The following is a 12,332-nucleotide window of genomic DNA, read 5'->3' on the forward strand; positions in this document are numbered from 1 at the left end:
TGAGCAGTAGTCAGGTGAGTGTGGGGAGGGGCTCAGGTAGGATAGGGTGGCGGGCCTGGGGGAGGCTGTGTGGCCTGGGCTGAGAGTCCAGCTCTGCATCTGCCAACTGTGTGACCCGAGTGAGCAAGGGAATGGCTGTGGTGACAGTTGCAGCAACAATAGCAAACACTTCCTTCCAGAGCATCCACTGTGCCTAGGTGCTGTCCCCAGCAGCACGGCATTGAGCCCTCCACCCTCCCACCAGCCCTGGGAGCTGGGTCCTCTCACTGCCATTGGCTGGCAGGAGCCTGGGCCTGGAGGAGTTGGGTGACTTACCCAGAATCTGGCTGCCCCTCCCGGGCGCCGGGCACCGGCAGGGCTGCCACCCCTGTCAGAAAGCCCCGCACATACTCTGCTGCTCCCTCGGCCGCCGCGTGTCCCCAGGGCCACTGCCCCCTCCTTCCTCAGATTCAGCCTCCTTTGTCACCCAGCTCCATACTCAGCTGCCTCTGCGGTCTCCCCGGGCTGCCCACCCGCGCCGGGTGGTCTTGTCCTTGCCCACGTGCTATAGCGGCCACCAGAACCCAGATGGCACCTTCCCTGGGGGTGCTTTGGGCCTTGAGGTAGCCGTGGCGCCACCCTGTGTCCCCTTGTCAGACGCAGGCTCCACGTGCAGGCGGGTTGTCCAGACAGGCTGGAGTGGCTAGAGAGGGTGACAGCCCTGACAGCCCAGGTGAGGGGTCACGGGAAGAACAGGGGGTAGAGGACAGAGATGTTGACGGGGACGGACTGCAGAGATGGGCAGGAAGGGCCTCCTTGGGGGTGACACAGAGACTCCTTGCTTGCTTGGGGGTCTGAGGGGCTGTTCCCTGGGTGGGGGACACAGAGGGGACGGGTGTCGCCCAGGCTGCAGTGAGCGTGAGCTGGGTGGTTGGAGGTGGGGACTCGTAGCCCGGGCAGCAGGGCCGGTGGCCGTGTGGGGAGAAGAGAGGGAGTAGTGGGGCTGGGCTGGGGGCCTGGGTGCCGCTGTTCCTGGTCACACCTCCCGACCTGACCCGCGGGGCCTCTGCACGCCCTTTCAGCCCAGGACACGCTCTCGCCCCTGCCCAGCAGCTCCCAGCAGCCAGGGAGCACCTTCAAGGCCAGATGCAGCATCATTTCGTCCCCCGTGCCCCAGGCCCTGCAGTGGGGAGGTCTCCGATCGCTGGCCCACTCTGCTCATGGGCTGTCATGCATCATCTGCCGACATTACTGAGTACGTCCCGTGGTCCAGCCATGGTGCGGAACGCTGAGTCCCTATGCTAATGGGGACCGCCCTCCAGGGTGGGGAGGACAGGCTGTAACTGAACACGCAGGAAACTGTCCAGAGTGGAGGTGATGGGGGCCCGGGAGGGTCTGTCTGTCCTGCTCAGCTGGCCCCAGGTCAAGGGCAGGGCTGGTGTCCAGGGCTCAGGGGTGTCTCTGGAACAGCTGATTAGCCGTTGGCTGATGCGTCACTGTGGTGACCCGCAGCATCAGAAGGGCAGCCCACGCCCACGGCTCGATGGTGTGTCCGACGTCCATGAGGCCTGATCGCTATCTGTCCCCCGAGCTCTCTATGCAAGGCCTGGAATACTAGAAATGGCTAGTTTAAAATGAAGGTGATGCATGCTTGTGGTGAAACAATGAAGATGGTACAAAAAGTTGTCCAGTGTAAAGTGACTCCGCTGACCGCTCATCACCAGAGGCCTCCCGGTTCTGTGTTGCGTGCCTCCTTCCGGAGACGGTGCCCGTGTACGGCGGCCCGCGGGCCTGTGTGTGTGTCTGTGTGCATCTGTGTGTGGGCGTGTCTGCGTGGCCGCCCCGCAGCCCTGCTGACGGCCCCGCCCCCGCCCACAGGTGTCCGTGCTGGTGCTCTTTGCCCTGGCCTTCCTCACCTGTGTCGTCTTCCTGGTCGTCTACAAGGTGTACAAGTATGACCGTGCCTGCCCCGACGGCTTCGTCCTCAAGGTAAGCCCCCCCTCCCCTGGGCCCCCGATGCCTTTGCGCCTCGTCCCCCCGCGTGACTCATGACAGGGCTGGAGCGGCAGGGGCGGTGAGGGGGCCTGGCGGGAGCTCCCCATGGGGACCCTGCGGGCAGGGAAGCGGGGTCACGGTGGGGCCTGTGAAAGGGAGGCTCCTGTCTGCAGGCCCAGCACATCCCCTGGGGGCGGGCAGTGAGTGATGAGGGGACACGCCAGGAAGTGGAGGTCCCGGGAGAGGAAGACCTGCACCGCCACTCGGGTTTGGGAGCAGGGCCGGGCGACCCCAGCCCCCCGACCACAGACCCTGGTCTGCCCGCCATGCCGCTGGGCTCTCCACGCTCGATGCTCGCTTTGCTGATGTGATGCCTCCTTCCCCAAAGGCTACAAGTGGCAGAGAAGCAGACACATGGGGCCGCAGGATTAAGGGGAGAAAAATAAGGGAGGGGGTGGGGTGAAGGGAGAAGCAGGAGGAGTGAAACGCACGGGCCGTGGACTTGCTCCCGTGTCCCGTACACTCAGCACCTGGGCCCCCTTTTGGTTATGAACTTCCCAGAGCCAGTGCGAAGAGGAAAACGTGATCAGTCCCAGGATTTGGCGCTGCTGGAATGAAAGCAGAACCCCGTCGTGTGTGCTACTGGGCACGAGCAGAACAAGCCCGGTTGCCCGCTGCCACTGGGCGGCTGCGGTTTGGGTGCTGCTGATGTGAGGGACACAGGCCCTTGTATGGGTTCCTCCTTCCACAGCTTCAAGGCTTCTGACACTTGAGCCCTTCTGCGCTCGGCGAGTGTGCGTTTTGCGCCCACCACGTAAGAGGCCCGTGAGGGCGCTGTGCAGGGACCTGGGGAAGGGCGTCTGGGCAGGAGGAAGCCCCCGGCCCCTTCCACCAGCCCGTGCACACCCCGGGCTGGGGCTGGAGGACTTATGATCTGTTTGGAGGCTCTGGAGACACCATGGTTTAAAGGAGGCTGATCCAGAGGGCTGGGACTTCGAGGAGGGCAGCACATGAGCTGATGCTGGAGGACAGCAGGGCTGAGCCAGGTGGGCGAGGGGAGGAGCGGGGCACAGGTGCTGGCTGGGCCGGTCCGTACGTGGTCCTTGTTGGGGAAGAGCCAGCTGTGGCCAGACTGGAGTGCCGGCCAGAGGCCCCTGGAGGAGAGGGAGGTGATGGGATGGTCACTCGGGTGGCTGGGGAGGCTGCAGATTGGAAGGGAGTGACAGGAGGCAGTGAGACGGCCCAGGAGGCTGCTGCAGGCGACCAGGGAAGAGATGGGGGTCTAGACCGGTCTGGGTGCTGCGGATGGAACAGGAGTGAATCTGGGAGGCAGGGGTGGGGCGGGGGGGAGGACCTGAGGTCAAGGAGGAGGAGCCAGGGTGACACAGGAGCCATGCCCTGATGGAACCCGGGTGCACGGAGGACCACTTCCCTGGGGACTGGAGTCCTCGTCCAGGCAGACGGCTCCCATACCTGCGGCCACAGCCCCACCAGGAGGATGCAGGGCTTCCTTCCGGGCTCGTTCTCTCTGTGCCTGAGGCGGAGGGAGGAGTGGGCCCAAACTGCCTTCCCCGTCCTGCAAGGCCAGGTTCTGCTGGATAACCTGGTCCAGGTGGAGCCAGGGAGATGAGGCCCAGGCCTCGGACTCACAGCAGCGTTGGACGGCAGGTGTGTGCATGTTTACAAGGCTCTGCAGGTGGTTCCGGTACACAGCCAGCCTTGGGAATTTAGAGCCCCTGAGAGACTGTTCCGCCTCTGGGGACTTGGCATTTTCCACTGGCATCTAACGGGTGGTGTCCTTCCTGGAGAACGTCACTGGGAGGGCCGGGGAGCTGCTGCCCTGTATCCCACGGCCCTCGGGCTAAGGCTGGAGAAACGAAGGTGTGAGAGTGTGTGTGTCCCCTTCCTCCCTCCTTTCTGCGTGTTCGTACACGTGCATCACATGCCACCACCCGACAGTTTACAAGGGGCTTTTAACTAAGATCTCTGATGCTCCCAGAATCCCTGTGGGGTAGATGCCATCAGACCCCCTTTTACCAACAGGAAGTTGAGTACAGAGACGTCGTACCCAAAGTCTCACCCTGCACTTCCTTCTTTATTCGGCATGTATTTATTAACTGCCGCCTCCTGTGTGCGTGGTGGGGTGCTGGGCGTGCCGCGGGGCACAGGATGTGTCGGGGGCCTGCCCTCGGAGCTCATGTTGTAGCAGCAAGCCAGCAGACCGATGTCCAGATGATGTGGATGCTGCCAGGTGTTAGGCAAGGAGGAGTACGTGGTGACCGCGTGCCTGTGGCCACCCCTTCCTGGGGGAGCACGGCGCTCGTCCGGGCTGGGATCCGAATGAGCGGGGGGCGCTGGCGCAGACCTGCTGTGGGCTGGGCTTGTGCTGAGGATAGACTGGGCCAGGCCTGCTGACCCCAGGCCCCGAGGGAGGGGCTGACGGGCACAGGCGCCTGAGCTTCTGGGATGCGCAGAGGGGCGCGGGCCAGCCTCTTGCAGGGGGCCCCAAGCTGAGGAGTGTCACGAGGGGATTTAAAAAGGCAGATGTGGGCTGGGGAGGATCCTAGGTTTCTGCTTTTTTTTAAACCATGAAGTCACTGGATGAGTGTTATAGAAACGTCTTAACATAATGGGAGGAAACTGCCCCAGACCCTACGAGGTGTTTACAGTTGGGTGTTCCTCGTAGACTTTCTCTCGGGGAGCTTGCATGTGAGGTTTAATAGCCAGGCCTCCTGGACCGTGGGCCAGGGCTGTTGGGACACTTTCCTGGGTTCCCTCACCTGTCCAGTTATCGTTTCACGTTAGAGGCTCTGTGACCTCCCTGAGCTCACCCACGGCTGACATGTGTTTCTGCTGGGGTCTCTCCAGCCAAAGGGGGCAGGTCGCAGCTTCCCCGGAGCTCCCACCCTATCCTACTCCCGCGTGGCTCCCGGACACCCCTGGAAGCCGTCTTCCCCCGGGGCCTTGCCTGCCGCCAGCACGCCCCCCGCAGTGCCTCCCCAGCACCCCCGTCTGACAGCCTCGCTGTGTGGGTGGCAGCGGGACCGTCTGTCCTGGTTGCCTGGCGGGCAGGGCTGCCCCATCCCATCTGGAGGCCTGTCCTAGCCTGGAGCAGAGTCACTCACTGCCCAGCAGGTGTTGGTGGCCTCAGAAGGTGTTGGTGGCCTCAGAATGTCTTGCCAGACCCTGTGCTGGTGGCAAGGACAGAGTGAAGGAGAGGTGGCAGTGCAGATGGGGGAGGAGGGTGGCCGCTGGCCTGCTGGACAGGGGCCAGTTCACCTGGAGGGCCGGCCCTGGGCTGAACAGATGGTTTGCCCCTGCAGAGTGGCCCAGCTCCCCAGTGCCCAGGCATGGCCGGGGTCAGGACGCCGATGACGGAAGGGCATGACCTCAGCGGTGCCCCTGTGGGCTTTTAATCTTTTCTGTCTGCTGTGCTGCGCTGGCTGCAGTCCTCACAGCAGCCTGGGCGGTGACTCATCAGCCCCTTTCTATAGACTAGGGAACTGAGGCTCAGGCAGACCGTGAACTCGGCCTGTAACGTGAGCTCCCGCTCCTGCCGGCCTCAGCCCACAGATACGCTGCATGGAGCTGTGCCGGGCCGTAAACACACTGCGTCCCTTTGTCATTTCTCTCCTGGAAGTAGCTAGCTGGCAGGTGTTTCTGGTCTGTATTTCAGGGTCAGTGACCTGGTGAGGAGACCAGTTCTCCATGGGGCAGGGCGGTATCAGGGCTGTGGGGAAAGCACGCGTTTATTATTTTCCCTTCCATCTTCACTAAACTAGCGGCGGTGAGCCATGCATCTCTGAGGAGAGGCCCTGGCTCAGGGAACAGAGGTGGATGGATGGATTTGCTGTCAAATTCAACTTATTTATAAACCTCTGCCAGATCCCAGAGCTCTCTAAACCCCCCTGCCCCCAAACCACGTCCCATCCTTCACCACCTGCCATCCTCCCAGACCCATGAGTGATGAAATAGCAGCCAGGTGGGCCAGGGCTGGACCAGGCATGACACCCATCACATCCGCCAGTAACCACGCCAGGTAGCGCTGCCCTCCCTCTGCCGAGTGGCCACACCTGCCCCTTCCTAGTGTGAGCAGCAGAACTGGATCCTGATTGGAGGCCACGGGGTGGGCACGGGGCTGCAGGGCCAGGTTCCCCAGGGCCTGGCCCAGAACTGGCGTGAGCGGCTCTGCCCCCGATGGGCAGCCCACCTGTGGGAGAGCCTGTTAACCTCAGGCTGACACTCCTTTTCGCAGACACAGGGCTGGTGACCCCTGTAAGAACCATCCGGAGGGAGAGGGAGCTCGCTCACTTACAGGTGGAACAGGAGGCCCTGGGCCACACTCGGTCAGGCCTCTACGTTGGCTCAAATGGGAGCTTTTCTAAGACCGAGATGTGGTCCCTTCTCTCCTCCACAAATCATCTGTTCGGCCCTGTGTGGCTGCTCCTGATACCAGGCAAATGGACCTGCACAGCGGGGAGGCCTCCGGGTCCAGTGGGTGACGTGCCCGCCTGGTGCCCGAAGAGGGCCTGACGAAGGCTGTGGCATTCACTGGGTTTCCCTGGTCCTGGCCTCAGCAGCACCTCCCGGGCAGCACCTCCCCCCTCCAGCCCAGCCCCCTGAGCCCTGCGGACGGAGCTCCGCCACACCCACCTCTGAGGATGCTGAGAGCCGAGCCGGGACCGGGTGTGCCAGGCTGGCGCCTGAGGAACGCTGGCTGAACTTGAAGCTGCCAGGGGGTACAGTCCTGCTCCGGCACCCCGGGGGGACCTCACTGCCTTGTTTCTCACTGTTCTGCCTTTGGGCTGAGCAGTCACCATTGGCAGCTTTGCGGGTGGCGGGGCGATGTCTGGAGTGCACTGAGCAGAGGCCCGGGTTGGAGCTCGGTTCCCACACTGCCCTGTGGTCCCTTCCCCTCTCTGGGTCTCACTTGCTGTGACTGAAATGGGACTAACAGATCTCAGCCCACAGGGAGACATTGTGCCTGGAAGGCACTCGGCCACCTGTCAGAAGGAACCAGTGTGGTGGCAGGGCTGGGATGTGGAGACGGGCCTTGGGTCTGCAGAAAGACCCCAAGGAGCAGCCCCTTAACAGGGAGACAGAGCTAACCTGCCTTTAGCTTCCGGAGGCTGAAGAAACCCGGGTCGGGCAGGGACAGGGCTCCCAGAGGAGGTCCCCCCGTGCATCCCAGGCTGGCGCCCACGTCCCCAGGGCAGTAGCCGCCACCGGCCATCCTGGTGACCATCAGAGACTCTGTCACGGTCTCCATGCTGGGCTCACCCAGAGAGGCAGAGGAGCGCGTCGAGCAGCGGGGTGTCCTGCTGGGCCCCAGGAGTTGGTAGAATCCTGGCTGCGCTCTTGCCAGCGAGGTGGCCTTGGCTGAGATGCTGCTCGGGGGGTGCGAGCCGGACCCTGCGGGCGGTGCTGGGAATCGGGGGGTTTAAAAGTCTCCCTGGTGACTGTGAAGGTAGCCAAGGCCCAGGAGCCTTGTAACTGCAGTCTCCCTTTACTGTGTGACAGGGAGACCTTGGCGTTCCTGTAATGCTTTGGTTGCTTAGAGACACAGGCAATGTGCCTTCTGCCAGATGGAAGGTTTCTCTCTCTCTCTCTCATTAAAGCCGCAGCTGGCAGGCAGTGGGGCTCCCTGAGGTCTTCCTGGAGCCCCGATTCTGTCGTGTTGCGCTGCCGGCCCCCAGGGTGTTGTCCCTCTCCAGGCAGGTTAGTCCAGCGATCAAAGCCGCTGAGAGAAGGGCGCAGCGGAGGGCAGGCAGCTTCCCTGTGGGGCGCCCCAGAACCTGCTCCTGTCACAGCTCCGCACACCCCGTTGGCCAGAAGTTAGCCCCACGGCTTCTACTGGCTGCCGGGAGGGCTGAGAAGCGTGTCGCGAGCTGGGCGCCGCGCCCGCCTGCCGCTGGGAGAAGGGCGGGGGGAGGCAGAGTGCAGCCCGCGACCCCTTCCTCAGGGCCTCGCGAGCGACGTGTGGAGATGGGGTGGGCGGCGGCTTAGCCCGGCTGCTGGATGGACACGGGAAGGCAGCCTGACTTTTTGGGGGCCCTAGACCCCCGGTGAGCACAGGAGAGCTAGGGACTGACCTCCCCACCCCCGGCCTCCCCAGGGTTCCACGGGCTGTAGGGAAGTGCCTCTCCCTTAGTGGACGGCTGCCCCCCGAGAGCCCCCCACCCTCAAGTGCCCTCATGGGGTCCTCGTGGCTTCCTGGGCTCTCTGGATCTCAAGGTCACACTCACAGCTCCCTACCAGGCCCTTGCAGGTTGTGTGTCCTGACCCCCCGACCCTTGCCTTCTCCCCAGCGTTTGTGCCCTGCGGCTCCTCACCCTCTGCTCTGGCCACGGGCCTCTCTTCAGCCCGCATCCCCGTCCTCCTGCCCCGAGGACCGGCTCCTTTGGGTCAAGTGCCCCCAACCCCTGCTCCCAGGCGCCTTTCTGACTCCCCTTCCTTCACTGTTTGAATATGTTGCTTCTGGTGGACATGTCAGAAGTTCCATTGTTTTCTAGGAGATTTAAAATAAATGGCAACGAGTGTAAGATCTTTAAAGAAGCAGGAAGGCCCGCTGTGTAAGTCCCGTCGCCACGGCCTTGTACAGACGTCCATCCTGTTGCCATGCAATCAGTGTCAGGCAGTCAGCTCATCTCTGAGTCTCCTCCAAGCCCAGGGAGGTGCTCGGTGACCACGGGTTGGGTGCTACCTGGAGACTCACGGGCCTGCCTCCCACATCGGTGCGTGCGTCTCAGGGGCCGCTTGTCTTTCAGAACACCCAGTGCATCCCAGAAGGCTTGGAGAGCTACTATGCGGAGCAGGACTCCAATGCCCGGGAGAAATTTTACACCGTCATCAACCACTACAACCTGGCCAAGCAGAGCATCACCCGCTCGGTGTCACCGTGGATGTCAGTTCTGTCGGAAGAGAAGCTCTCAGAGCAGGAGACTGAGGCTGCTGAGAAATCCGCTTAGCGAGATGGGCAGGTTCCTTACAGTGTCACTTGAAGGTAACAAAGGGACTTTGAGGGACATTTCATTAGATATAATTACCGATAATTTAGAGGTTACTCATGTATGGTGCAACTGCTTCTGTTTGCTAATGCTGCTCTGCAAATACAGCTTGCTGCAGACCACCCACGGGCATAAAATCAAGTGCATATCAGCATTGCTTAAAGAGCTCTGACACCACTTTCCATGGTAAAGAATCTTAATTTAGCGACTTTACTGGGATTTATTGGATGCTGTCAAAAAATAAATTTACACTGGGTATGCAAGGGGTTCAGACTTCAGATAAATGATGCATTTTGTGGGATTAATTTTTTTTTTTAAACCACCTTGCCGTTTGCAAACCTTACACCATAGCCATATCTAGAGTGATCCCCTGCTTTCCTAAGAGCAAGCTGTACTGCACGTTTCTTCCCACCTCCCACCAATGGCAATAGTGCCAATGGTCAAGATGCACCATAGTGAGCGTCAGAGGGAAGGAAGGAAAGATGCCATCAGGTCGCAGTTGTGCCCTCGCCTGCCCCATGCTCACTCCTGAGTGCGCAGGCGCTGCAGCAGGTCGGCTCGGGCAGGGGTCACTGCTGCAGGCAGAACGCTGCCTCTCGGTACAGAGGGCGCCCGCTGGGCAGGGGAGCCGTGTTTCCCTCAGTGCATGTGGACTGGGTCAGAGCATGTGAGGTGGGGACTCTGGGAAGAGGGGACCCTGGGCCACAGGCTGCAGAACCCGTCTCCCTGTAGCTAGTCCGTCTGCTCTGTGATGGGCTGAGTAGGAATGAAACCTACCGGCCCTTTTGTTCACATCTATTATGAATAAGTTTGCACCGACAGCCGTATTAGCTACTTAGTTTTAAAACAATTAGCTGGGTGAGAAAAGTGAAAGTGTAATTGCTGGTAAGCCAAGGCTACTTTAATTTTTATTTTGTGGGACAGATGTAACTCCTTTGATGTAAGAAACAGGCAGGAAAGGCTGGGGGCGGGGGGCTGGCGTCACACCTTGCAAGTCCAATTATGACATTTTCATTCACAATCTTTGTAAGACAATTATGTTTCAACCTGAATCTTGACATTAAAGTATATGTTTACAAAATTGCCAGTTAGATAAACTAAGTGTGTAAGATGATTAAATAGAAAAAAAGACATTCATGGACATTTTCTTCCATGTTATTTACATGTGTTGTTTCTGGTGGACATGTCAAAAGTTTCACTGTTTTTTTACATCAAAAATAAATGACAAATAGTGCAAGATCGGTTGAGAACAAGCATGGTGGTCATGGCCAACTCCATTACTGTTTCCTGAAATGTGCTTCCAAAACATACTGTATATTTTATTACCAAGGGTGTTTGGACACAACGACCATGACCTTGGAGCAGTGGGTGGGCGCAGAGTCGTGGATGTTGTGAAGCTGTGCCGACGCACAAGAGCAATAACTACGTGCCAGAACTTCTTCTGTGTAGAGATATCATCTATCAGCAAATTCCAGCCCGTGTCAATGCAGTGCCAAGGCAACCCTATTTGTATTTTCTAGGAGACATGTATTTTATTGACTGTAAGCTCATTCACATGTAACTTTTGACATTTTCGCTCTGTGCAAATAAAGAACACAGGACCCCTGTGGTGCTCCCCGGACTGTCTGTGCAGAGCCCTCGAACCCACACCCTGGGGCCCATGCGCACCGGGCGCTTTCTGCACAGATGTGGCCGCAGGTGCCTTGTGCCTGAGTACAGGCAGGCGTTCCTGATTCCTGGGGCTCGGGTGGGTGGAGCGGCCCAGGTCCTTCTCTGGACGAAGCTCTGTGGGCCCCAGTGGCCGGAAGTCGGGCCTTCCCCACCCCCTGCCCACCCATCAGGAGAGTGTTGGGGGCAGCAGTTCTGGGGGAGCCAGGCCCCGTCCCCACACTTCTTCCCGGACAGGAGGCAGGTGGGCACGCCCTGACTTTCTAACCTTGGACCCACCAACAATACATTAAATGGCTGTAGCTGTATTTACTAGACTCACAGGGCGAGGCGAAGGTGATATCTTTTCTACAGCACGACAAGTCTGTGTATCAGTTGGCTGAGGCAGACAGGAAGCCACAGGAAACTATCCATCATCTGCTGTGAGGAGCTACTGGCCAGCGCTCTTCCTGCTGCCACCGGGAGGGAAAGGCCGGCGCCTCCTCTAAGCCTGAGACGTCTGTGGAGCAGGAGGCCCGCGTGCCCCGCTCCCCGGGGCAGCCCCGTCAGGTGCAGGAATAATCACCCTCCCGGTTCCTTTCTTCTGGCCTCGGGATTGAGACGCAGACCACTTTTAGTTGTGTTGTTTTCTTTTTCAGCTACTGAATGGGCTTAAAACCACAAGTCGGGTGTCCCTTTTGTGAGTACATATCTCAGTGCCCCCTCCCCCCCCGATGGCTCCAATGCCAGGGGCCACGACGGCGCGCCCAGCGCGCCGTCTGCCGGGTGTGGCCGCCTAGCTGTCGTACCAGTCGAGGAAGAGCAGGGAGAAGGAGCACATCACCAGGAAGAAGAGTACCCACACGCGGAAGCCAGCGTTGTTCTTGATGGCCTGGGGGCGGGGCACAGGGGCTTTGGTTTGAAAGGCTCTCAACGGCCGCGTGTGTCTGCACATGCTCTCCCTGCGGGGCTGTAACTGTGTGGACGGCTCAAGCCTATGCTTACCTTGCACAGACGGCTTAATTAGTAAGCAAAACCAAAAAGTGGGTTTAAAGTCTGTTAGACAAATGGGCTGCATCTCCCTCTCTGGTTAGTCATCATGTGGAGATCATGCACAATTCTCCCAGGAAAAATGGCTCACGTCCACCCCAGGGTTAAACCCACACAGACAGGATCGGAGCGTGTGTCCACTACCCTGACGTGTGTTTCCTAGTAATGCGACGGCAGTGGTCCAAGAACGGTCCCACGTCAACCCAAACCTGAGGACTGCACTCAGAAAATAAAGTCCACTCAACAGAGTCGACTGCGGTGGCCCTGTAAACAGCGACCAGGGCTCTGGGTCCTTGGAGGGGGTCCAACAAGCCTCTCCTGTGGGGCCCAGCCTGGACTTAGGGAGGGACCCCTGCGCCCCAGCTGGCTCCTCTGCAGGGCAGTGGGTGGGGTCCTGGGCCTGGCAGGGTGGAACGGGCCCCTCCAGCGCACAGTCCTGAGACCAGCCCTGTGCACGGGGCCCTGAGCGGGTGGACACTGCTGCCTGGACTCAGCGCCCCTCCAATCAGACACGGTGCCCCGAGAGTACCCACCTCTCTGATGTCTTCATTGCCCTCCTTGATATTCTCAGTTGCTCCTACTACTAACTGGTGAATACTGTCAATCTCAGCTTCCTGTCGGGGAAGAGAACAGCAGATAAATACAACCGCCGCC

At 59.9% G+C, this 12,332-nt stretch overlaps 2 protein-coding genes across 5 annotated transcripts in view; one reads left to right on the forward strand and one right to left on the reverse strand.

The window, feature by feature from the left end:
- The window catches only part of NSG1 (neuronal vesicle trafficking associated 1), a 30,883-nt gene extending 20,296 nt beyond the window's left edge, over positions 1 to 10,587 (forward strand). Inside the window, exons 4-5 of one of the 2 annotated variants that reach the window (XM_082462567.1) lie at positions 1,858 to 1,968; positions 8,742 to 10,587. In XM_082462567.1, the coding sequence (XP_082318693.1) occupies positions 1,858 to 1,968; positions 8,742 to 8,942 (312 nt within the window). In that variant the 3' untranslated portion in view covers positions 8,943 to 10,587. The remainder of the gene's footprint in view (positions 1 to 1,857; positions 1,969 to 8,741) is intronic. The other variant, XM_082462568.1, reaches the window with a different exon arrangement.
- Positions 10,488 to 12,332, reverse strand: part of STX18 (syntaxin 18) — a 120,748-nt gene continuing 118,903 nt past the window's right edge. For all 3 annotated transcript variants that reach the window (XM_082462564.1, XM_082462565.1, XM_082462566.1), the window contains 2 exons: positions 12,212 to 12,292; positions 10,488 to 11,520 (listed from right to left, as the gene is read on the reverse strand). In XM_082462564.1, the coding sequence (XP_082318690.1) occupies positions 11,425 to 11,520; positions 12,212 to 12,292 (177 nt within the window). In that variant the 3' untranslated portion in view covers positions 10,488 to 11,424. The remainder of the gene's footprint in view (positions 11,521 to 12,211; positions 12,293 to 12,332) is intronic.

Source organism: Balaenoptera physalus, assembly GCF_965194825.1.
Source record: "Balaenoptera physalus genome assembly, chromosome: 5".
NCBI classification, from domain to species: domain Eukaryota; kingdom Metazoa; phylum Chordata; class Mammalia; order Artiodactyla; family Balaenopteridae; genus Balaenoptera; species Balaenoptera physalus.